Genomic DNA, 24,009 nt, shown 5'->3' on the forward strand with positions numbered 1-24,009 from the left:
TATGTGTCATGGCGGCGGTCACGTGGCTCCCGAGGGAGCCCGCCCTCCCAGCTGGGTCCCGGCGGTAGCGGTGTCCGGGTGCGGACCGCTTCTCCCCTCCCCTCTTCTCCGCTCCAGCTCCTGGTCGTGCCGCCGCGGGAGGACACCCGCCCCCACCTCCCCCCCCCCCCCCCCCCGCCGCTAGGTAAGCAGCGGTGTCCCTCTGCAACGCCGCAGGCGGGTCACCCGTCCGGGAGGGTCGGTGTCGGTGCCGCCGCTGGGCCGCGGGCCGCCGTCCCCTCCCGCTCCCGCCTCTGTTTGTGGCGTCGAGGGGTCCCTACCGGGGGAGGCCTGCGGGGCCTGGCCGTGCCTCCGTCGGCTGTCCCGGGGGGAGACCCCACCTGCGGGGCTGGTGCTGGCGGCACCCGGCGAGGAGGAGGCGGGGGGGGGGGTGGGGTGGAAACGGTGGGAACGATGCGGTCGGCCCGCCTTACCGCGCGGGACGATGTCATCGGCTCTCCGCTGGCGCTGCCTGCGGCGGCGGGTGTGTGACGTAGCGCCGGGAGCCGGAGCAGGGCCGGGCGGAAGTGGCGGCGGGCCGTTCCCGGAGGGTCCCGGCGCCTGTGAGGGCCGCCTGTGCCTGACTCGCTGGTGGCGGCGGGGCACCGGGGGAGGGGAGCCGGGCGGCACCGCAGCTACCGCTGTGAAAGGGGCCGCACGCCGGGAGTCAGTCCGTCGGTGCGTGCCGCTGAGCCCGCGGCGGGCTTTGGCCAGGCGGCGGCGCGGGCCTGAGGCGGTCGGCAGCGGGCAGGCTCCCGCCGAGCAAATCGCCCTGTGCTCTGTCGGGTGCGGGGGTTTGGACGCGGAAGATCCCTTGTGAGGTGGCGGCCAAACCGTCCCCTGGCTTGGGAGAGGCTGAGCCGTGCGACAGCACCTGAGCGCCGCGCAGGTGGGTGAAGATGTCGCGATAGGCGATGACGGTGAGCAAGTCGCCTGCTCCGTCGGGAAGACCCGGACGGTGGCAGGGGGTCGCTTCTTGTCAGATCTTCCTTGTTTTTTTTCAGCGAAGCTGCAAAGTGTTTTATAACGATGGACTTGGAGATCGAAAAAAAGATGATGGAGGTCTTGGGGGGGGGGGGGGGTGTCTCCAGTCCGACGTCCTGCTTGGAGCAGGGTCAGCTCTGAGGTCAGACCGGGGGGCTCAGGGCTTTATCTCCTGAGGTCTTGAAAGCCTTTAAGGATGGAGACCACACAAGCTCTTCGGGCAACTGGTTCCTCGGTTCCACCGTCCTCACGGTGAAGAAGTTTTTCCTTTTTCTCCAGTACAGACCTCCCTTGTTTCAGCGTGTGCCCATTGTGTTTCATTCTCCTGCCGTGCACACTGTTGAAAGCTCATTGAAATGCTCGTGTTATATACGTTTGCTGAAGTTGAGGTGAAAGAAAAAAGATGTTCTGTTTTAGCTGTACTGTACCAAACTTCGATGTCTGTTACATGTTTGTAAATACATTTGTGTTTTCAGCAAGGGTTACTAGGTAATTGCAGTTGCATCTATATCAACAGTGCCACAGTAGAAGCTACTAATAGGTTGACTAGGCACAATATAATGACCTCAGTGAATTGAGATATACCTGTAAATTACACAGGAAATGTTCAGCCTTGTGCAGGAGGTAACCACTGTGGGGTTTTTTTGAGTAAGACCATATGCAGTAGTATAGAGCAAAGTAGGTTATAGCTTTTTTGCCCAACTTAAAATAGTTGCCTCAGAAAGCATATGTATTTCAAGAGAGTAAAATTGTGAAACTAAGCACAGGGATGAGGAAGACAAGGCGTATGGAAGCTTAGTGTTTCAAATGGAAAAAAAGAACTCTACTTTCTTCTGTGTAATTATATACAACTTTGTAAATTAATTTATTTCCTAACTGTTCACATTTGGAATATATTTTTGTGAGCTGAGGAGCATGACATATATAGCATCTCAATTCTACCTGTTCCTGCAGCTATTCATTTCTTTCCACACCTTAGATTTGGCGTAAAGAACACTACAGAAAGAAAATGACCCACTGGTTTCATCGCAACCCTTTGAAGGCTACAGCTCCCGTTTCATTTAATTTTTATGGGGTAGCTACCACTCCAGCTGCAACAAAGGTTTGCAAGTAAGTGTACTGGTGATTAACTTCACTCTGTCTCTCACGGTTTGGAGGACATCCTTAAAAGTAATGGTTACTCTTCAATTTTTGTGCTGAACATGACTAGAAAAGTGTAGGCTGGGAGACAATAAGACAGTGATAACACTGAACATTTAGTTACAAAGAATGAATTATCCAGTTTTCAAGTCTCTGAGTGTATAGCAAGGCCTTTTATAATAATGCAGAGGCAAAAGACTAAACATTTCATTGTCTTTCTGATGACTGTGCATTCTTCTGCAAAAGATTACTGAAAGTAATTTCCATAAGAGAATAAGGCATGGATGTTCTATTGTAGATAGGAATATAATGAAAAGATATCTCAGCTCGTTTTGCAGATCTATTCTTCTCTCTTCATATGCTCACGCCATTCAAATGTTGAAGAATGTTCCTGCTTATTACTTCTCTTCCCTCCCCCTGCACCCAGCCTCTTGGTAGAGAAAGGCATAGTTATTTTAGTTTGTGTTAGAACAAGAGATTGATAATGAGTACTGATTATCCATTGTTGTCTGTCCAAAATGGATTGTACTTTAAACTAAAGAGTCAATCATACGTATGCAGAGGAGAGAGGAAGAATTTTCTGTATTTATTGGCATCTTCCTCATAAAGTACTTTTCCTTGCCTTCAGATAGCTAAATTGAACGCTTAGCTCCACTTTGTTAGCCAAAAGAGTGGTGGTATACATGTGTGGGTATTTTCTTAATAGTATAGTTTTGGGGAGAACTTCTTAGGTTTATTTTTTCTTTTTTTTCCTCTCCATACAGTGATTTGAGGTTATCTCGAACACGACTGTTGGAGCTGTTTACAGACTCAAGTTGTAATCCAGAAATGATGAAGAATGCAACTGACTTGTACTTCTCACTCTTACAAGGTAGGAACGTATATTAGCCATACTGCTAATACATAAAGAGGCATGTAATTTGAGTTTTAATGACACTTCTCAGAATGTGTATTGTGCTAATCTTATGTAAAGAAGCTTTGCACTTTCAGGAAAGAGTATCTTCGTGGGTTCTATGCTTGCTACCAGTCATGGGTACTCGCCAGGCCCTTTCTGCAAGTTTCAGTGTCCTTTGTGACCCTGGTACTACTAAGTGTTGGCAGACCTGTCCTCTTGCTTTTAACCTCATTCTGTTTCCTGCTGGAGGAGAGAATGTTTCTTTGTCTCGTAGATTGTGGTGAATTGCTCCTTAAGTATAAATTGAGTCTATTAATTAGTTGATAGGAGCCACTCTTCGGTGTAAACTTCTGATTTGTCTGATGCTAGATAATAGACTTGTTGCAAGCTTACACTTCTGCTGCTGCTTGTCTTAGGTGTATATATAGGTGCTCGTTAGCATAGTATCTGCATTTTCAGTAGCTGGTCACCTATGATGACACATTCCCTTGCAGCCTTTTTCCTGCCAATATTTTGATAACTCCCTCTTACCAGTCAAGTGCTCAGACAAGTTTCTTAGGACTGAGTTTTCAGGAATCAGCTGATTGTGATCTTTCAGTCTGTGGGAAGTGAAGCAGCTCGAGTTGGTTTAGTTCCCTCAGTCCCTGGGAGGGTGTAAGCTAATGTGCTGTTCTAGATAAAGGTAAGATAACAGTCCATGTTGCTGCAGACAAGATTTGGAGAGTTTCTTCAGGAAAGCATCATGCTTGGTCACTAAAAACTTCTGCATGTGAAAGGAACAAGTATTTTCTGTCTTCGTAAACACATGGCAGCACCTAGAGCTGTAGCTCCAACAGTTAGTTGCTGTTGCAAGTCTTGAGTTTTTGAAGTCTGTAAGGCCTGATCAGACCAAGACCTGTCTTACTACTCCCTGAAAAATTCTTTGGGCCTGCATATACTAGGATGTGAACATCCCATAGCATGAGCTTCATCCCATGGACTGCTGCTTTCTGGGCTGCTGGACATAAAGAACCCATTTCCTGTAGCCCTGGAGACAAAAGAGATCATGACTAGCTGAGTCCATGCTTATAAGCCCTTTTCCCTCTCCCTGTTGACCAGGCAGCTTTTCCTGGTACTTCTTGATCACCACTATGGTGGCAGGGCAGTCACTCAATCACCTCGAGCAGCCTCAGCCATCCTGTACCTGGGTCAGTCCAACTCCCAACTAGTCACCATAGGGGACATGCAGACATCTGCAAGGTTTTCCTTGAGCAATCAAGACTCACAGGGTTGACTTGGTAACCTGCTGGGCAAGGAGTTTCTTGTAGTAGCCACTATGGTTTTTTGCGCATCTTGTTCTCAAGATATTGAGAAATAAAAGCCTCAGGAAGTAACACAGGTTTTTGAGTGTTACAGCAAGAAACATTCCTTTATTCTATATCTGTATTCTCATTGATCCCCATTCCTTCATTACTTGTTTCTGTTTCTTACTTTGAGATTGCCTTTTGGTACATTTTTTTATTCTATAGGTTTTATCCTTTCACTGGATGACTCTTCCCAAGAATGCAAGTTGAGATATATTCAGAATTTCAAGTGGACAGACACATTACAAGGACAAGTTCCAAGGTACGTATGCCTTTATGATTACAGGGTATGCAGCTGTTTTCTTCTGGTCTGTTATGTATATGTACGTGTGCCAGCACAGGGGTGAAGCAAAACTTAGAAGTGTAGCAAAATGTTGAAGACAAAGTAGTTTCCAAAAACTTGTTGCTTTGTGGTTTTGATAATTGCAGTACTGTATTAAGTGTTCTGAAGCGTGTGTTGCCTTTATGTGAAGGCAAGTGATAATGGTAGAAGGATCCCTTGTGTCTTAGTTATCTACAGACTCTATCTACAGTTGGCTAGAGCAGTACAAAGAAGAACTTTGAGAGTATTGGTGAATTGAATATAACATAGATTACTACAGTTTAAAACTTTTTAATTTGGCCCTATTGCCTGACCAGTATCTTCTGCATTTTTTTGAAATACAAATGTTGCTGAAGATCTGATTTTGTTCTTGGCCTCTGAAGCTCCTAGTACATATACTCCTGGTACAAACAAACAGAGCTTCCGTTTTAAGTAGGAATATAGATCTGTAACCTTCTGGATTATTCAGTTGTCTCTTGCTATTGTAGGTAATTGTGTTGTATAACCACACTTACAAATTTGACAAGCTTTATCTAGAAGTGACTTGATTTCCTCGAAGCTTTTATTCCCCTTGGAAGACAATCTGTTGATTAGGACTCTCTTCCAATTTTTTCATGGTCGTACGCACTTGTACTTGTGCCAACATTATTCTTCCCACTCCCACACCTTTCTTTTTAAAGTTCCTAAGCTATACTGAGCTTGTGATTGCAAATTCGCTCTTTTCAAAGACCGTGGTTTTAGCTTCTGAAATTTCCTGCTATTTGCACATGCCATTTGATGGCAGTTACATAAGTACTTGCAATAACATTCATTTGAGGGAGATGTAATAGGCTCTGACTTATTAACTTAGCAGCTGCAACTTTAAAGTAGGCATTCCAGAGCAAGGCTTTCCACAAAATGTGCAATTTAAAAAAAAAAAAAGGGGGGGGGGGGGGGGGGAAGGAAATGTCAGCCACACCCAAAGCTAAACAAATCTCAAGTTACTGTTTTAAAATAAAAGTTCCCAAATGGGAAGGGTAGGCATCTGAATGTGGGAAATTATAATTATGAGCTCTTAAAGGGAATAAGTAAAAATTGAAGTCCCTTTTAGGCAGTTCAGCAAGTGAGAGGTTCTGAATTGGAAATTGTTTACTTCTTAAATGAAAAATAATTTATGGAGAGAAATGTTGACTTATCCTATGTGAACTATCAGCAGACAGAGCTTGTCAGAACAAAATGGAAAGTATTAAATTGTTTGGGGGGTTTTTGTCTGTCTCTCTTTAGTGCCCAGCAGGATGCAGTGTTTGAACTGGTTTCCATGGGATTTAATGTAGCTCTATGGTACACAAAATACGCATCAAGACTCGCTGGAAAAGAAGAGTAAGTGTTTTTCTTTTCTTAGGAATCCATTGCAGCAATATTCAACCAAACAAATAAGCAGGTTCTAAGTTTTGACTGCTGTAGTGTATGTCCAGCTAAGACTAGGAGTTCAAGGAGGCAGTTGGCCTTCATTCAAGTGCTGTAATGTGCTGCCACTTCAGTCCCTTCCTGCACCCGTGAACAAAGTGTACTAGTACCATGTGACTGTGGTGTAGAGAAAGTGTCAATTGTGAATAAACCTTTCATCAGTCCTGCTCTAAATGAGCAGGTACAAAACCAAGATTCTCAAAATCACAGCTCTGCTGACTTTTAGCCCTAGAGATTTCTGAAGCTTTGACTTTTAACACTGATGTTAACATTTCTTTTTTTCAAGTGAATTCTATTTGATTATTTAATGATTGGACATTGTAAGAAATTTCTTTACCATGAGGGTAGCACAGCAGTGGGACAAGTTACTTAGAGAATTAGTGGACTCCTCATTCCTGAAGGATTCAAGATTCATCTAGACAAAGCCATAACTGACCTGATCTACTGTTGTCAATAGTCCTGCTCCAGAGCAGAAGGTGGGGCTAAATGACACCTAGTCCTTCCTAACTAAAATTTCATTGATTCGTCCTCTATTCTTAGTATAACAGAAGATGAAGCAAAAGACGTTCACAGAAGTCTGAAGATAGCAGCTGGGATTTTTAAACACTTAAAGGTAGAAAAACTGTCTTTGCTGTCTGTTCTTTAAGTTGTCTCCAAGTACTTGACTTTTTGTCTTAGAAAAGCCTTTGCTTTTCCGACGAGGTTACGGAATAAACAAATACTTCAGACTATCTGAATGATACAAGAAGAAGAGTATTAGTATGTTGTGCTACCACTCAATTGCTGCTGCTCTTTCCCAATGGCAGTGGAAGACTAATCCGTCTGTCTGCCCAGCAGCACATGCAAGAGTGCAGCAAGCCGTCTTGGGACCTTTACTCATTGTCCCATCCATTTAGGAATAAGGGACTTGCTTTGCATGGGCAGCAGTGGTATTAAGCCTAAACTAACTTTGAGACTTGCTTTTTACTTAGGAGAGTCACATTCCAAAATTGATTACACCTGTAGAAAAGGGAAGAGATTTAGAAGCTCGACTTATAGACTCTTACATCATACAGTGCCAAGCTGAAGCTCAAGAAGGTATCTTCAAATATACGTTTGTTGGGGATGGGAAATGACAGTCTTTGTGGGTTACTTTGATGTCTTGTGAAGTCTGCTTAGCAGCAATGCCATTCTTTTTTCTTCTCCCGACGTACTGTGGGTCAGTGGGATGGCTTGATTTTAAAGAAACTTAAGTTACAATTACAGGAGGAAAATGCCAAAAACCAGTCTGATATTGCAAATGTAACCACTTTGGAAGAACTTGCGTGTGACATTCCTCCTCTCTTCTTCTTTCCTTTGATGCAGTCACTTCACCACTATGCTTGCCTAACATAAACTCCCAGTTCCTTTACTTTAAAATATTTACAGTTTCTGTTTACAGCTAGTCTTCAGAATAACCTTCCTTCAGCTTTCCTCTTAATTTGGAATCATTCTATCCAAGAAACAATCTGTCTTTATTCTGCAGTTTGCTGGACTGCACAATAGTTGTTTTCTGCTCTTGCAGGGGTTTTAAAATGCTAAATGCCTCTGCTGATTTGATGTGACATTTTCAATTAAACTTTAATACTGTGGTGTGGAATTTTTTTTCAGTGACGATTGCTCGGGCTATTGAGCTGAAACACAATCCAGGACTAATAGCTGCCCTTGCTTATGAAACAGCTAACTTTTACCAAAAAGCTGGTAAGTGTCTTGTTTTGTATCCTTAGTGACCTGATTTATGCATTCTTACCAGCAGACGTACTTCACCTGCCTGTCAACTGTGATATTAACGTTGTTTCCCAGTGGATATGCTTTGTATATTTAGCTTCTATTTAGCGCATTAAGGCTTCGGTTATCAGCATAACCAATATATTTTGATAAGGCCTTTTGTTTTTGTGGGAATCTTTTTCTGTAGCTAATGGTAGGAAATATTAGTGAGGGGAGACAGAAGATGGAGTAATGTCTTGAGAATATCTAATAGCAGCAAACAAATGGCTTGATGTAGATGGTGTTTCAACTGCCTTTGGGCAGTAGATTATGATGCAGATGGTAAAGCATGTAGCGGATGAGTAAACTGATCAGTGGTCTTACTGAGGCAAGTGGGAAAAGTGCCAAAATATGGGAGCCAATGTAAGAGATGGAATATTGTAACATACGTAGGCTTTTATACATCACTACTTGAAATTAAACTAGGAACAGGCTTTGAAATGCTGCCTAAAGAAACTTTGGAGAAAAATACTTCCAAACTTAGTGGACAGCAGTTTCAGGGATTCTAGGGATAACTGCATGATAACTCAATAAACTGCATGTTTTTTGTGTTTTTTTTTTTTCTCATAGTTTCTCTGTGCCTTTGCAGGAGTAATTTATGTCACTTGTTTCTGGCTACTTTATAGTTAAAATCTATTGCCAAGTTTAAGAATTCTGGTCTTTTGAGTGTGTGTGGCATTTTTCTCTTTGGATAGGTCGTAAAGAATAACTTTACATATGTGTTCTTAGATCAAACACTATCCAGTTTGGATCCAACCTATGCAGGTAAATGGAGGAAGTACTTAAACTTGAAGACCTGTTTCTATATGGCCTATGTAAGTACTTCAGTTGACAGCAGTCACAGTTTTTAATGTTGTCTAAGGACTGGATAGGGAATGGGGGCTAAGTATTGCCTTGACTTTCTTTCCATGCTGTGAAGAGAGACTGTGCAGTGTCAGTGGCATTTCAAGTGTTTTCATTGAGCCACATGAAATTACTGCAGTGTGGAATTTATTGTGATCACGTATCGTTAAGTGAAGCAATTTAGGTTGAGCATAATACTTGTCTTCCATTATCTGCATCACAATCTGATTCTAGGCATAATTCAGACCTGATCATCTTTTTGAAGGCCCTGAATGAAACTGCATCAAGTAATGTTAGGTACCATTCTGAGTGCTGTCCCTTTTTCCGTGACTCTCTTAGCAAGTGCAGTGGTGCTCTTGGGATCATCAGCTGCTCAGTTTGCTGTTTATTTCTTGTAGCCTGCCACAGCCTGTAATCTGGCTCTTTCATACTGTAAAAAAGGCCCAAACTAAGCAGTTAGCACAATTGTCTTTCTCTTATGTTAAACTTGTAGCTAAAAGCTGCATACCTTATTAGCAAGTTTGAGAGGTGAGGTAGGGTCAGAGCTGTGGTACTTTTTTTTTTTAAATTTGTGTAATATGGGCAATGGTAGATTTAGGTAACACTTGCTATACCGTGAGAACAGACATTAAAGGAAGGTATGCAAGGTAGGCATTAGTTCCTGGGATTGTTCCTTTACCTATGGTATTTGGTATTTGAACTCAACAACCTCTGATAATAGAAAAGAGGCAATTCAGTTCTCACTGGAATACAGTATTATCTTCAGGCATAAGGGTGAAGGAATGGGACCTATTGGGGTGGAAAAGTTATTTGTACTGTGGTAAAATATCTCAAGCAGCAGAACACCTCATCTCTTCTGGATTCAGTGACATTTGTTGCAGATTTGGTTTTTGAGTGTTCAAGTAGTTTTAGTTTTTAGAGTATTTGCTTTGTAAACTTGACTGGGGTTCATCCTCTTTCTGTGGTGGGGCTTAATGCTGCACATTGATTCAGAGAGAGAGAGGTTTGAACTAAACTATATACTAGTGCTTTTGGTAAAACAGCCTTCATGAAGCTCAAAGTTACTCTTGGCTAGACTTGAGACAGCTTGCTTCATATGTACCTCATGCTGTTTATGTTGAACTGCATTATTCAGTGAATGCTGCTTTGACTTGTATTCCCAAATTGTCAGCTATCTGCAAGGAATGGAAGCTTCAAAGAGATGCAATTTTGATGTAAGGAAGAGAAGTAGTGAATTGGTGCAGGAAGTGCCCAATGATGTTGGTAATGATTTTGTCCTCTCCCATTAGGCATACTGTTACCATGGTCAAACTTTACTGGCAAGTGATAAATGTGGGGAAGCAATCAGGTCTCTGCAGGAATCAGAAAAATGTAAGTGTGATTGAGACTGTTTTATTTTGCTGTATTGTGTTTACTTGGTCTCCCATAAACTTAAGATTTTATCTGTCACCTGATGAAAACCCAGCATACTTTTGATTAGAGACAGTAGATTCTTTTTTTTGTATTGCCAAAGACTGTCTTTCATAACAGTGCTGCAGAAAATTTCATCTTCACTTCTCAGCCTGTTAAAGACTGGCTTTGAACTGCCTGCAATACAGTGTAAAAATCAATTGTCTGGTCATCACATTTTCTTGTCTGTATGTTAAGTAACCACAGCCTTTTCTGCTTTGGAGGTTGTTCTGTCTTACATTAAATAGTAAATCTAGACTATGTTTGTTTGTTTTTAAACAGAGTTCAGTAACTTTCTTTCTGTTCATTTGAAAGGTAGATTAAGGGAAGTTTGCAGTAGTTCAGGGTCTTCTGGCTATCCTTTCTTCAAAGCTATTGCTACCCCAGTGGCCTACACTGCATAACTTTACCACAATGTATAAAAAATGCTCAAATCATCAAATTGGAAGCTTTTAATATTAATTTTAAAAATAAATGAATTTATTAAGAACAAACTAAGTTGGATTACTTGCAGTAGAACAAATACTGTGGTTTTACTGTGCCTGCTCTTCAGAGAAGAGTGCTTCTTTTCCCATTCCATATTAAGTGTTGTTTATTTTGGGGCATCAACTGTGCATGGACACCTTGATACTCTTTCTTTTTCCCAACTATGTGGCACAATTTTTGGGCTTATTGTTACGTTTTGCCTCACACACAAGAATGCTTTCCTGTGTCTTCCTACCCAAAAAGCTATCTTTTTTTTTTTCTCTTCCTAGTTTCTTTTTGGACGCAGTAAAGCTTGGTGGGAAGTGCTGCCTTTGAGCTAGTTTATTCTTGTTTCTAAGAAGCAAGAAGCCTGAATGGATTCTGGTATCTCTTATTACTGAAGCACTGTAGATCAGAATCATGATGTAATAGTCACATAAATGATTTTTATTGCGTTTCTTTCTTGCAAAGTTTTTGCCAAGGCTGAAGCATTGTGCAAAGAATATGGAGAAACCAAAGGGCCCGGGACTACTGCCAAACCTTCTGGACATCTCTTCTTTAGGAAATTAGGAAGTTTGATTAAGAACACACTAGAAAAATGCCAGAGAGAGAATGGATTCATGTAAGTAATTCGTGGTTGGTACAGTACTCTGTATGAACTGTTATTACCTCATTTGCCTTTATTTCAAGATGGGATGGTAAATTTTACTCTCCAGTTCTTAAATTCCTTTAGGGCATGGCATGTAACTTAAATTTGCAATTCTGTAATTTTCTCTTAGCACAGACCCATAGCGAATCTGCTATCACCCTGTCTGTGTTCTGTGCCAATTCAGCAGGGTAGGTTGGACTGACATGCTGGAGAGGTTAAGCAGTTTTCTTCCTTCTTCCTCAGCCACTTTGTTTCTTTTCCTTCTGTGCAAGAGAAAGTCCTGCAGAGGTTGCTGTGTTATTCTAATGCTCTCTTCCTGGCTGCTGGGATCTATTAGGCAGAAGAGGACAGAGGGGAAACGGAGAAGACTGGTAGCTGATTCTGCATTGCTAGCAGGGAAGTCAAGACACAGTCATACCTTCAGTGTAGAATATGCTTAGGGTGCTAGGAGCTTTACCAGTCTAAGTATAATTAATATTGTGAATAGGGCTTTCTGTTAGTTAATGCCCCTTCCAGAAAGAGTTTGGGAGCAGTTTAAAATAGCAAGATTAGTTTAGCTTTAGAATTCTTTTGCTCATTTCTTTCTCACCTCCCCTCCTCTTACAATTTACTATTCCATAATAGGTTTGTTATTTCCCTTTTTTATGATATATGAAGACCTACATAATAGGGGAATTGACAAAACAAAAAGGATTGTCAAGTACATCAAGTTGAATTGCAAATAGGAGAAGAAATTCTCTACTCTGCTTTGGTTCCAAAAACAGTTGTCATAGCTTACAACAACAGCATACAGGAGATTTCAACAAATTCATGTCCCTCTAGAAACAAAATGTGAAAGAGAAACCAGATAACCAGTGACTGTTTTGGGACATGTGCCTCCTGCAGAGCTCTGCTGCGGCACAGGAAATATGGTAGCGTGTGTCAGTATTTGTCAGTTTTCAGCTCTTGTTGGTTTGCCAAGGGTAGTTTTATACCCTCATTCAGGCTTTGTGTTGTAGCAAGTTCTTTGTGGGTGTTGCAGTGTTGTTGGTATTATGCACTGTGGCACATTAAGACTGATTTAGGAAAAGAACTGTGCTCTTCACCTTTCTTGGGAAGTATTTTAAATCCTCATTTGGATTTTGAAGGCCTTTTTGGACAAAAGGTGCTCTTCTCATTGAAGCGCTGGGAATAACGGTTATCAAGTAGGAAAAAACCCCACATAGCTGTTAGGGAATTAATAATACCAAGAAGGAATTGCTTTTTTTCTTGTGAATCTTGCTGACAGAATGCATGTCGGACAGTGCCTTAATGAAATGGTAAGAGAGCAGCACTGATTGCCACTGTAAAAACCCAGATTGTTTTTCTTTAGAATTGCAAACAAGACTTGCAGAGATAGTGCCTTGTGTTTTAAATACATTGCTATATTCTGTTACAGCTATTTTCAAAAGGTGCCAGCAGAGGCTCCCCAGCTGGAACTGAAAGCAAACTATGGCTTAGTAGAGCCTGTTCCTTTTGAATTTCCTGCCTTGAACGCACACTGGACTCCTGAAACACTTGCAGCATTTGATCTCACCAAGAGGCCAAAGGATGACACTGTAAGCTGATCTTACATACTGTTCTTTCCCATTATCTTTATTCTATGTATAATACAGTTACTATTTTGCTCTTCTGGAATGTTCCTCAGCTCAATGCAAGATGTAGACACGAGGCTACCACCTGAGCTCACATTTCCGCTCTGCCAAGGGGCAAGTCAGTTAACCTCTCTGCCGCACTGTCAGCATCTGGAAATTAGGAGTAATTATTTTCTAAGTCCTGAATAGAAGGAAATTCTTTAATGTGTATAAGATGCTGAAATGTTACAGGATTGAATGCGATAGAAAGATTGTTTTTTTAGAAAAGGATTCGTTTAAGGATGCTGAAATAGAGAATATTTGTTTTTTCCCCCTTGCTTGAGGCTTGCTCAAAGCCTTCAGCCTTGAAAAGAGAGGGGACTATTAGATTAGAGTATGTAAAGCTAGCTGTGCACAAACACTGTGCAGACACAGTGGTTTGTACTTGTGGTTATTTAGGGTTTTTTTCTTCTTGTTTGCAGGCTAAACCAAAACCAGATGAAGAAGTAAAACCTCTGAAGGAACCAGATATAAAGCCTCAAAAAGACAGTGGATGCCAGATTTCTTAAGTGCCATAAGTGCTTTGAATTCACTTTGAAACTGTATTAATTGGACTCCGGGGCTTTAGTTCTGATCTCTCTTATTCTGATTCTTCTTTTTTTAATTTAGAAGACTAATTTAATTTACTTTTGTTAGTATGTGTTTATCTTGAGAATGTGATGGATTTCTAAGAGTTTATTTATATCTGACTTATTTTTTGTTTTAGTGGGATATTATAGAATGAGTGGGCTTAAGTGTTCCTATTGTGCCTCTAGAGAGTTTCTTTTTGTGGGTTTAGTTTCTACCCACAAATAGCAAAGGAAGTATCATGATTGTAACACTTGAGGATTTTTCCATTAAATTATACGCTATATAATGTCAAATTCTGCAAACAAAAGTTTGCATGAACATTACATCTATTCAGGTTATATCATTCAGGCCTAACACCCTGTCGTGTTCTATTCACTTAATCGTAGAGCGAAGAAAATCTGGGTTTGGTGTGTAACACTCCTATGGTATTTCACAGAACTTGGAAAACCTTAAGTTCAGCATAACTAGAGCACAATTTATATCCTTCTGAAACGATTAGCTTCTGTTCTTTCCCCTATAGATTAGGGCTCTTGTATGAAAATTTGTGGTAAGGTACTTTAGCTTGCCTGTCCTTAAATTAAAATCCTTTGATATCAAAGTGTACGTGAAAGTGATGCAGCAAGTAATATGAAAGTGCTTAAAAGTAATGCATCACAGTGTCATTCATTCAAAGTTTTTGAACCTTGAAAGATTTGGTGAGTTTGAAAGCTGCAGACAGTTAAAATCTCCTGGCAGTAGAATTCATGAAGTTGTCAGGCATAAGGTAATGGAATTGTAACTAGGATGCTGTGTTTCCATCTGGGTAATGTCTATAAGAAACTGTTAGGAGAACAGGGAGGAAAGATGAGCTGAAGAGCTGATGGCAGAATTGGGAAACCAAGCTCTAGGTTTCCTTTATGCCATATGTAAACAGTGCTATTTCTCAGATTTTGCAGTATTGTACTGAAATCAGCTCCTTATGAAGAGAACTTGCCAAAAGCCAAGCCCAGTCGAGACTGAGAAAGTATTTTGTAGAACGTACTTCTTCCATTTCTGCCTACTGTGGAAAATGTGATAACATTGCTGAGCATTGCTGAGCACTGCAAAACACCCATGTCAACAAAACGATAGCTTTCTGATTTGCTGCAAATGCAAAAGAATATGATGCATGTGTTGAAGTGAGGGCCTTGCAATCTCCGGGTACCAGTTGCTACACTTCGCTTTACCTGAGAAAAAAAAAACGAACAGCCTGAAAACATTCCCGTTTCAACAAAACATGATGGCATATGCACTTATGATGTGTAAACACATTCCTCACTTTGTACTGTTTGAATTGGTTCATCTTCTGCTGTGGTGTAATTCAGTGCTTCTGTTTGAAATCTTTCATGGGACTTAGAGTAACTTTGCTTAGAGGGCAGTTGTATAGCTCCTTGAAGGCCTGTGGAACAAAAGCTGTTGAGGAGGTTAATAGGAAACTCAAGACTCTTCCTGAGATACTGGACCAAACTACATAATTCACTGCTGCAAAAGGCAAAGAGCATCTTCATGATAGCTGTCACGGGTGAATCAAATGCAGAACTCATTGCTTCCAATGATGGATTTTTCTTTCAGTGAGTTCTGCACACAAAAATAAGTGTAAAGGCAGCTGAATTGCTTTGGAAGATGTTTCTGTTCTGCAAGGGCTTAGGTAGGTAGAGGATAATGAGTATCAAGAAGAATTTATATCTAAAATTGGTCTATTTCTTTTGATGCTGCACAGGGGCCTGGGGTATGTTTTATGAAGAATTACTCAGATCTGTTCATAACTTGATCATCTGACTTTTTAGACTTCTTGCATTAAGACCAGCTTAGGTTTTGCCAGAATGGAGTGTGGAGCTACTTTGCTTATACAGATTTTAATTCTTAAATTTTACTACGGCTGTAGTCACCTACATTTGCATAGCCTGCCCTCTTTAAGGATCAAGATGCAGTTAACTCAGTTTCATAATCATGATTTTTTAGTTACTCATCATTTTTCAGATGCCTGTGTGTGTTAATACATATACGTCTCAACCTAATTGATTTTTTTTCTATGCAGACTAGATTCCATTTTCCCTTGTCCCCTCATTTTCCCTTCCATCTGCTACACGCTGTGGCACAAACATACCCTTGTTTGCTAATGCACGTGTAGGTCCTGGGATTCATTTCCAATGAGGCTTTTGCCTATGGGTGTATTTCAATATACAAATATCTTAAAATAAAATGAACAGATCATGACTAAATCATTCCCAAACAACCTCTTAGGAAGGATTATTTTATGGACTTGCAATTCTTTGGATGCTTTCTCAAACCAAGTGGTTTGTTTGAATCAAGTTCACTGTAAATAGTTTGGGGCATAACCAAGTGGATTGTGTCAGATTACGACATTACTTAAGTCTAACTGTGTAACCCTTTATGCCATAGCTGTTTCAGTAAATATGATGTAGTAGTTTAAAAATAGACTAATGGAAAAAACTAATTCACTTAACATGTGTTGCTTTTCAAGACAAACTTTGTTTACTTGTAGCTAAAAGCCTATGGCAAACATTGGATAGTTTTGCCCAAAAATAAGAAACTGGAGACTGTTTAGTTTGCAAGGTATGGAGAGCTATGAGTCAGAGCAGTTTTCTCTTTTGGTTTTGTTGGGTAGTAGCAAGAATTATTGTAAATAATACATAGATTAACTGTCCAATATGCTTAAGAATATGGGTGAATTGACAGAGTTTCAATTAATCTGGAAACCTAGCAGCCACATTCCTTCTATTATGATTTCCTTTAGTAATTTTTAAGACTGAGGTATTTTGAGTGATGACTTTTTAATACTCTAATGCGGCAAGAGCCTGTTTTTGTGGCCTCTCTCTGGTTTTAGAGGCTCTCATGGCTAAACCTGCAAATCTTGTTGGTGTAAATAGTCTTTAAAAATTTGTGCCCAGTCTGAACTAGGACAAAACTGCAGCTAAATAAAACATGGAGTGCTGGGCCCTCTATTTTGTGCTTTTAAAAATGCAGTGATTGTCTTTAATCTACTATAAAACAAACCATTAAGCTCTTTGTAAGATTCCTATTTAAATACCTTCCTCCATGTATTTAAATACACTTCTCCATGTTTTCGTGTTCCTGGGTTTACAGTAGTTAATTTCTATCCAGCATGTGACACTCTACCGAGGGACTAAATTTGGCCCTTGGATGCTGATGTGTGCCTCCCACTGGATTTGGTAGAAGAGTTTTGCCTGTCAGCCTAAGGATGACTTTTGGTCACTTAAATGTCCAGCATGGATATGTGGTGCATCTGTAATGATGGTAGTGGTTCATACTATAAGTAAGAAAACAGATCCCTGTATCTGTGTAGAATATAGCCAACCTTGCACTTTAGAAATTTCCTATCTTGCAATTTCGGTACAAGATGGTTGTAAATATTCCTTCCTGTCATTTTAATTTTGTTGCACTGATTTCAGTACTGTGCTATTGGTAAGATTTTTATGGGAAACATTACTAAAATGTATTTTTAATTGTCTGTGTATAAAACAAACTCATGAAGCATATCGCTACCTTTAGTATTGGGGGAACATGAGAGGAGGCAGCAGTTCATCTGCCTTCCATGTCAATTCAGAGAAATGAAAAGTTTCTGCCTTTTGGCTGAGGGATGATACATTTCATACCATCCCTGTGTCTAGTATCTAAACTGAAGTTCCAGCATTAACATAAAGCCTGTTCATGCCTATTAATTATCCCTGAAAAAAAAATATGTCTCTAAAGATCATGCCAAATTATCATAGCAGCATAAGCTGCCTTTTTTTTTTTTTTTTTTTTTTCCTTTTGTTCCCTAGCTGGCCCGGTTGAGTGAGGAATAAAGTACAGTGAGGATGGCTGGCATGGAAAAGCCCCTGCAGTGGGTACCTGTCTCCAGATTTTGAGTGCAGTATAAAGGCCTTTCCACAATGATAATTGGTTTTGCTCAGATCTTTCCCCACTGGTGATGCTCTCAAATTCAGCAAATGTCACATGGTAACTGAGGGGGCCCTTGATTAACTTTTTATGTAGGAAGGCTTACTTCCTTTGGTGTTGGTGCCTTCACAGATTACAACCTTCTTGAAGCCACCTTGTACTCTGAATAATCAAACTTCAATGGAATCAGCTCTGATAAGATCAACCGAGCAGCCTTATTTTGTGAAGTCAGTCACCATGCAATCTTAAGCTTCATAGTTTGTAAATTTGTATATAACCGTGAGTTTCAGAATACCATTTAAAATAAAAAAATCTTAACGTACCAGGTTTTGTTTCATCATTTAAAATTTCAACTATAGTAGCAAGAAAAAGGGTCCGTCCTGAATGTTACGTTCTCCAATTTAATGCAAATGTAATAATTATAGACAATACTTTATTCTTGCAGTATGCACAAAGGAGGACTTAAATGAGCAAGATACCTAGGTGAATTGGGTGCATATAGAAGTAGTAGCTCGACTGAAACACTTAAGGTCATGGGGTAGAAAGAGAGGAGATGGAATTTCCAAACTTCTGTTTTAATAAAAAAAAAAAAAGTAATTCAGTATGATTTTGTATGCGCATACAAAATCCTAGTGCTTGCAAAGGTCTGTGACATTGTAAGATGTTCTATATACTATGTGAAGGGCTTATTTTGGAGGTGCAGATTGCTGGCCACTTCTCTACGTTGCCAACAGGTGGCAAGTAGATTTGTAGGAAACGTGTTTTTTCATTTTCAGAGGCATGGCTGGCTCTTTCAGTTTTTAGTGTAAATACACACCAATGCCTTTTAGCCTCTCAGGCTTTAGCACAGTTTCTAGAAGAAAAAAAATAGTCTCTATCAGACTCTGATGTCTATTTCCTTCTGAAATAAATCTTTTTCCCTCGACAAGGTACACTGAAAAAACCTACAGAAAAGGTGTTTTCATTCATGCATGTTGTGACTTCAGTGAAAGTATCTATAACTGATTCTATAATATTTTTTCTCCTTCCTAGTGATTTAAAGGATTTCAATTTCTGTGTAGTCCTTAGAGAATAAGAATTGTTTGGCTGTCTAAAAGTATCTTCTACTTAATTTTTATAATATGCTATTAGTGTAATATCATGTTATTAGTATTAATTTAGTGTTACAGGAATGTGAAGACTGAACTGTTTCGAGTGTAGCATTGGGAATTTGACAATGTCCTGGATATCAACTTTAAGACAAACCTTCCTGCCCAATTTAGAAACTAAAATTTTTCTACTTTACAGGGTTGTTTTTTTGTCTGACATCAGATCATCCATTCAACCAGGGAGCCAACCAAACAGGTTGTTACATTTGGAGAATGTTTTTAATTTTAGCATGTAACTGCTGGACTGGATTTTTGTTTTCCTTTCCACCATAAAGTAATCTTTTCAGTAGCAGTCTCTGCTAAAACAGATTAACTCTGAAATGGATTTCTAAGTCACAGAAAGTTGCTGGTTTGTGTTGGCAACTCCTGAAGACTCACAATTTCCCTCATGTTGGTTTGAAAACAGCTGATGAGTTACTTGGATCACTTTTCTTCAGACTTCAGAAAGCTGAGCAGTTCCTTGAATGTGAAAGGCCTACCTGTCTAACTGTCTTTTTCTAGTGCCTTTCAGGCTGCTTTTCGTGGCTTCACTTCTAAGTGACAGGGGAAAAAAAAAAAACAGATTTCCAGGTTTATTGCTTTCCTTATTTTCTTGCACACTTGAGTAAGAAATGAAATAACCACCAATGATGCTTATAGCTAACATCATTGGAATAAAGAGGAGTGGACAGTTCAGACCATAAAACTGCCTTTTCAAATTATATATAGATATCTACACATTGCTGGCTTGTTTGTATTTGGAAATTTTCTGTTGAAACCATAAGACAGAGATTTGGCTTTATGAAAGTGAAAACTGAGATTCTCGTGGACACCTGAATAGCAAGTCCTGTACTCATTTGTTTTCAACAGCTTTGAAAAATGCAAGGCTCAATGTTGTTAACCTGGGCTGGATGTTGTAGGAAAACTCCTCAGGACTTTTTCTCTGAACTGTGACTTCAGATCAGATCGAAGCTGATGGGAAGCCTAAATAAATCATTTCTCTTGCTTTTGTGACTAGCACATTCATGTCATCTGGGCTGATGATTTTGCTCAGATTTCTAACTAGATCACAAAAATTACACCACAGTACTTTTTCCTGAGATTGATGCAGGTTGGCATTCTTGCACTTCTGTGTTTGTGTGTGGTGTGGGAACTCCTCTGACAGCACAGACTTTCTTTCTTAAATTATTTGCCTTTTTAAAAACACTAAAACTTATAGTTTTCCCCTAGTTTTCACAGGCAGCTGGTGTATAATTTCAATACAAAAGAGATTCTTTCTTGTGCAGTTCTACTTTCCACTACATCAGACATGTCTAGTAGTTAGCATTTTAGAAAAGTCAGATTTAAGATTTCTGTCAGTGAAGAAACAGCTTGAAGAAGCCCAGAGATCTCAAATGTAGTCTCCTGTTGGTTGCTTAATAAGCAGGTAATGTAGAGGCACAGTTGTGAAGTGTGTGGTAGCTCTGATGTTCGGATGAAGACAAGTGGTGGGATGGCTTTTTATTGCTGCTGCAGCACGCAGGATCTTCAGGCAACTGAATTCCAGTTAGGGCAGAGCTAGTGGGGTACTGGCAGAGGCCAAAGCATTTCAGTGGGATTGGCTGGCAGAGACTCACTGCTGCTGCTGGGGTGACCTGAGGAGTGTCAGGAGCTTGAGAGATGTGCTGTGCTTTTGAGAGCTATGGAAACTGTGTCCTTGTAGCAGAGTCAGCCTGGAAGGGTTGGCTTTGCTTGTCTTCTGCTGCGGTGGGGAACATCTGCGTACTGTCAGTTGGCTTATATCGAAAGCCTGAACCATTTGGGTAAGAAGCTATCATTCTGGTCTGTGTTTCTGTAGCATTTATCATGATCTGACTGCAGTCCAGTCTGTCTGGGAGACTCATGCGGAGAAGCTCATTTTGGGTAGGTAATGAGTTACTTATTATACCATTTTCGTGTCGATATATAAGCGGGCACAGGACATCAGTTCCCAGAATAGTTGTTGCTGAGTCCTGTTTTCCTGGAAGGTCAGTTCATGATCACAGTTTCTTTGTCCTGCACCCATCAGGGTTTCTTCTGTGCAGCCAACTACTCCCCATCACAGAGGTTTCCGCTGAGCTTATCAGGGATGTCTCAGAGCTCCAGCTAAGGACATACCCTTCTTTCTCAGTATGTTTACTGGGTCACCTTTGCGGTGGCTCCTATTAATCTTTAAGTTCCTCTCACAAAATAGGGTTTCAGTTCCCCTGATCACCCTGAGTCCTTATCTGCATATTCAAATTCCTGTTTCCTGATCCTTGAAAGCCAGACTTATGTCTAATACTTTAGATGAAGCCTCACTAGCACAGCGTGTGAAGTCTTCCCTATCTGAACCAGACATGCATCTCCTGGTGTCTCCAAGAATCACATTTATCTGTCAGAGCCATGTGGTGGTCTCTAATAATTTTGCTTCCTGCCTCCAATCTTTCTGTCCGTCTTTCCCAAAGAATAACTCGCCTTCAGCTTACGGTGTCAGTTTTGATAGCCCCTAGATGTAAGATTGCATTTGCTTTGTTGAATCGCTGTAAAATCTTAAGGTCAGGTACCTTCTCCTCAGTGATACCTAGATTCTCCTCTCTGATGACAGTACTTCCCAATTTTTGCCCTCAGCAAGTTAGTCAATACGTTCTCCCCCACAAAAATATAACACAGTGCATAACAGCACCAGAACAAGAGTACTCTTGAATTTATAAAAAAATTCCTGCAGTACTGTAGTGGAGTTATGGCCACTAAGGGTCAGCAGAGCTTATTTTCCTGCAGTTTTGTGGTTTCTGGTCAACAGCATGAAGTCGGTACAGGCAGCAGGCCCTCTAGACAGGCTGCACAACACAAAGCGGTATGCACCCAGGAGTGGTATTGCAGCTTTAAAATGGGAAGAGGCATCACAAGTTACATCTTTTACATCAGGTCACAACAAAAAGGACATCTTCGTAATTACTTACGTGGTGACACCCAGGAGCCCATGCGTGCTCTGTGACGAGGTGAGCGGCTACCCTTCTGTAAAAGTGACTGCCAAGGCCACGGAGCAGGGGCACTGTCAAACTCTGACAATCTCTTGCCCTGTGTCCCAGCAGCTGCTCTGTCCCAGGGCCTGGCAGCCTCTTCCAGGCATCTGCCTTTTAGGAAGAAAATGGCGTGATGCTGCATACGCCTGTGTAGGGTTTCCATGAGGTCGTGTACTGTGTTTACGTGGCGTGGATTTAATAATGGGGGAAACTGCAGAGGTGGCTTCTGTGAGAAGACACCAGAAGCTGCCCCTGTCTTGGACAGAGCCCGTTCCAGCCCCGGGATGGACTTGGCCGCTGGCCGAAGCTGAGCCCATCAGCTGGCCTCCTCATCTCATGGCTGCAGGGTCAGGCGGTAAAAGGCTGTGAGGTGGGAAAAGGAGACATTCTGCAGCTGGAAAAGTAAACCAAGGCCTTTTCTGCTTCTCGCACTGCCCTGCGAGTGGGCTGGGGGTGCACAAGAGGTTGGGAGGGGACACAGCTGGGACAGCTGATCCCCACTGACCAAAGGGATGTTCCAGACTGTATGACGCTATGCTCAGCGATAAAACTGGGGAGCAGGGAGGTTGGTGGAGGCTGCCCTTGCTCAGGGACTGGCTGGGCGTTGGTTGGTTGTTTTTCTTGGTTTGGGGTTTTTTTTTCCTCGTCATTGTTTTCTTTTTATATATATTTTTTTTTTAATTAAACTGTTTTTATCTCAACCCACAAGTTTTTGCACTTTTACCCTTCCACTTCTCTCCCCCATCCCACAGGGTTGGGAAGTGAGCAAGTGGCTGCGTGGTGCTTAGCTGCCAACCAGGGTTAAACCATGACAGTCCTCTGTAAATCATAACAGTAATGCCCCATGCACACAACATCTGAATGATGTTCAGATGGACACAACCAGCATCCACTGAGTGTCTGCAAATTAGGAGGGCAGCAGCATACAGGAGGATTAGCCATGGATGCTTAGAAGAAATCGTGAGTATGACAAGAAATCTCCATGCAGCAAAACATCAGTATCAAAAACAGAGAAACTTTTTCTGACTTTTCAGTCAGAAAATTAAAAGGTATGGTATTTACAAAGACAGCCAAGTGAGTCTTCCAATAGCCACATTAAATATGACACAACTGTGGTTAATGTGAACCCTCCCTCTGGAGACCGCAGGCAGTGAGTTATGGATTCTTGGGAGAAAACATGCAAGTTTGCCTGTTTTGTCTTTTTGGTTTGACAAACTGGCAAACAGGATACAGGTGACATATCTCCTAGACTGTATCTTTCCAAATTCAGATCTCTGTATAGCTGTAGCATATGTTAACTATCCTAGCAAAATCTGCTGGTCATGTGGGATTGTTTAAAGCAAATAATATATTAGCTGAATCTGGCCAGTGTGAGAGATCAATTAAAACAGGCTACAGGCTTCCTTTGCAAACTGGCAGATCACTTCATATTGCAAACTGAATGGTACAGGACTGTGTTTAGTGCAACTTCATGGATAAGCTTGACTGTATGTTCAAAATTAAAGCTTTCTTCTTGTTTCTGCTCTGTAGTCCACACTTGCGTTGTGGACTGTATCTCTGGTTTGGGGCAGTTTGAATTGCAACCGCTTAATTTCTTAGTAAGTAGGGCTTCTTTTTTTTTTTTTTTTTTTTTTAATATGATTGATTAGCTTACTTTAAGGATGGATTAACTGGAATGCAATCACTATTCAAGCAACAAAGCTGGTAGTGTGTTGTTTTTTCTCCTTCTTTTAATACTTACTGGCATTGTCTCAAGGGATTATCACCAGGATTTAAAACATTTGATGATTTTTAAAAGGTCAGATGGTATAAACACTATCAACAATGAAATAATTCAGACTAGGTTGCTTGGTATCAGCCTATTGATCTTTTCCAAAGGATACATTTTACAATACCCAGAAAGGAGCTCTCTTTGGCTTTGGATATCTAGAGGCAGCCTTAATATGAACAAAAGAGGAATTTGTAAACATCAGAAAAACCTGATTATCATGCAGGTAGGTAACAACCAGGGTGCAGTATGTTAGGTATGTTATGAATTTTGTGCAACCTTCACAGTTAGAGCAGCATGGCAGAAAGCACTTGCAGAAGAATCAGAACAGGATGGTTCTAATAATGGATGGACCATTTTGTCTGGCTTCTTGCCCCAAGAGAGATGAGTAATTCTTGACAGGCTTGTCAAATTTTTTTCTTAAAGGCTTCCAGTAATGGTTACTGCATCAGCTCCCCAGGTAGTTGGTTGTAGTGTTTTTGAATCCTTTCACTAACAGAGTTTTCTTTATTTCACATAGATCATACTGTTTGCATTTCAAGTTCCTCTCTTGTCCTATCAACAAAT

The 24,009-nt window shown here is 40.9% G+C and overlaps 1 protein-coding gene across 4 annotated transcripts; it reads left to right on the forward strand.

Moving 5' to 3' along the window:
* The first annotated feature begins 554 nt into the window (after positions 1-554).
* BROX (BRO1 domain and CAAX motif containing) lies at positions 555-17,846 on the forward strand. 4 transcript variants are annotated; one of them, XM_049833697.1, is made up of 13 exons: positions 555-928; positions 1,978-2,133; positions 2,928-3,034; positions 4,567-4,663; positions 5,987-6,082; positions 6,710-6,782; positions 7,141-7,246; positions 7,799-7,888; positions 8,684-8,769; positions 10,087-10,168; positions 11,183-11,333; positions 12,778-12,937; positions 13,435-17,846. In XM_049833697.1, the coding sequence occupies exons 2-13, from the start codon at positions 2,033-2,035 to the stop codon at positions 13,519-13,521; spliced, it is 1,236 nt and encodes a 411-aa protein (XP_049689654.1). In that variant the 5' UTR covers positions 555-928; positions 1,978-2,032; the 3' UTR covers positions 13,522-17,846. The 4 variants fall into 4 exon arrangements, with proteins under 4 accessions (XP_049689654.1, XP_049689653.1, XP_049689655.1 ...); XM_049833696.1 differs by having other exon boundaries at positions 2,003-2,133; XM_049833698.1 differs by having other exon boundaries at positions 555-927; positions 2,007-2,133.
* The last annotated feature ends 6,163 nt before the right edge of the window (positions 17,847-24,009 follow it).

The sequence above is a fragment of the Accipiter gentilis genome, chromosome 30 (genome assembly GCF_929443795.1).
Source record: "Accipiter gentilis chromosome 30, bAccGen1.1, whole genome shotgun sequence".
NCBI classification, from domain to species: Eukaryota; Metazoa; Chordata; class Aves; order Accipitriformes; family Accipitridae; genus Astur; species Astur gentilis.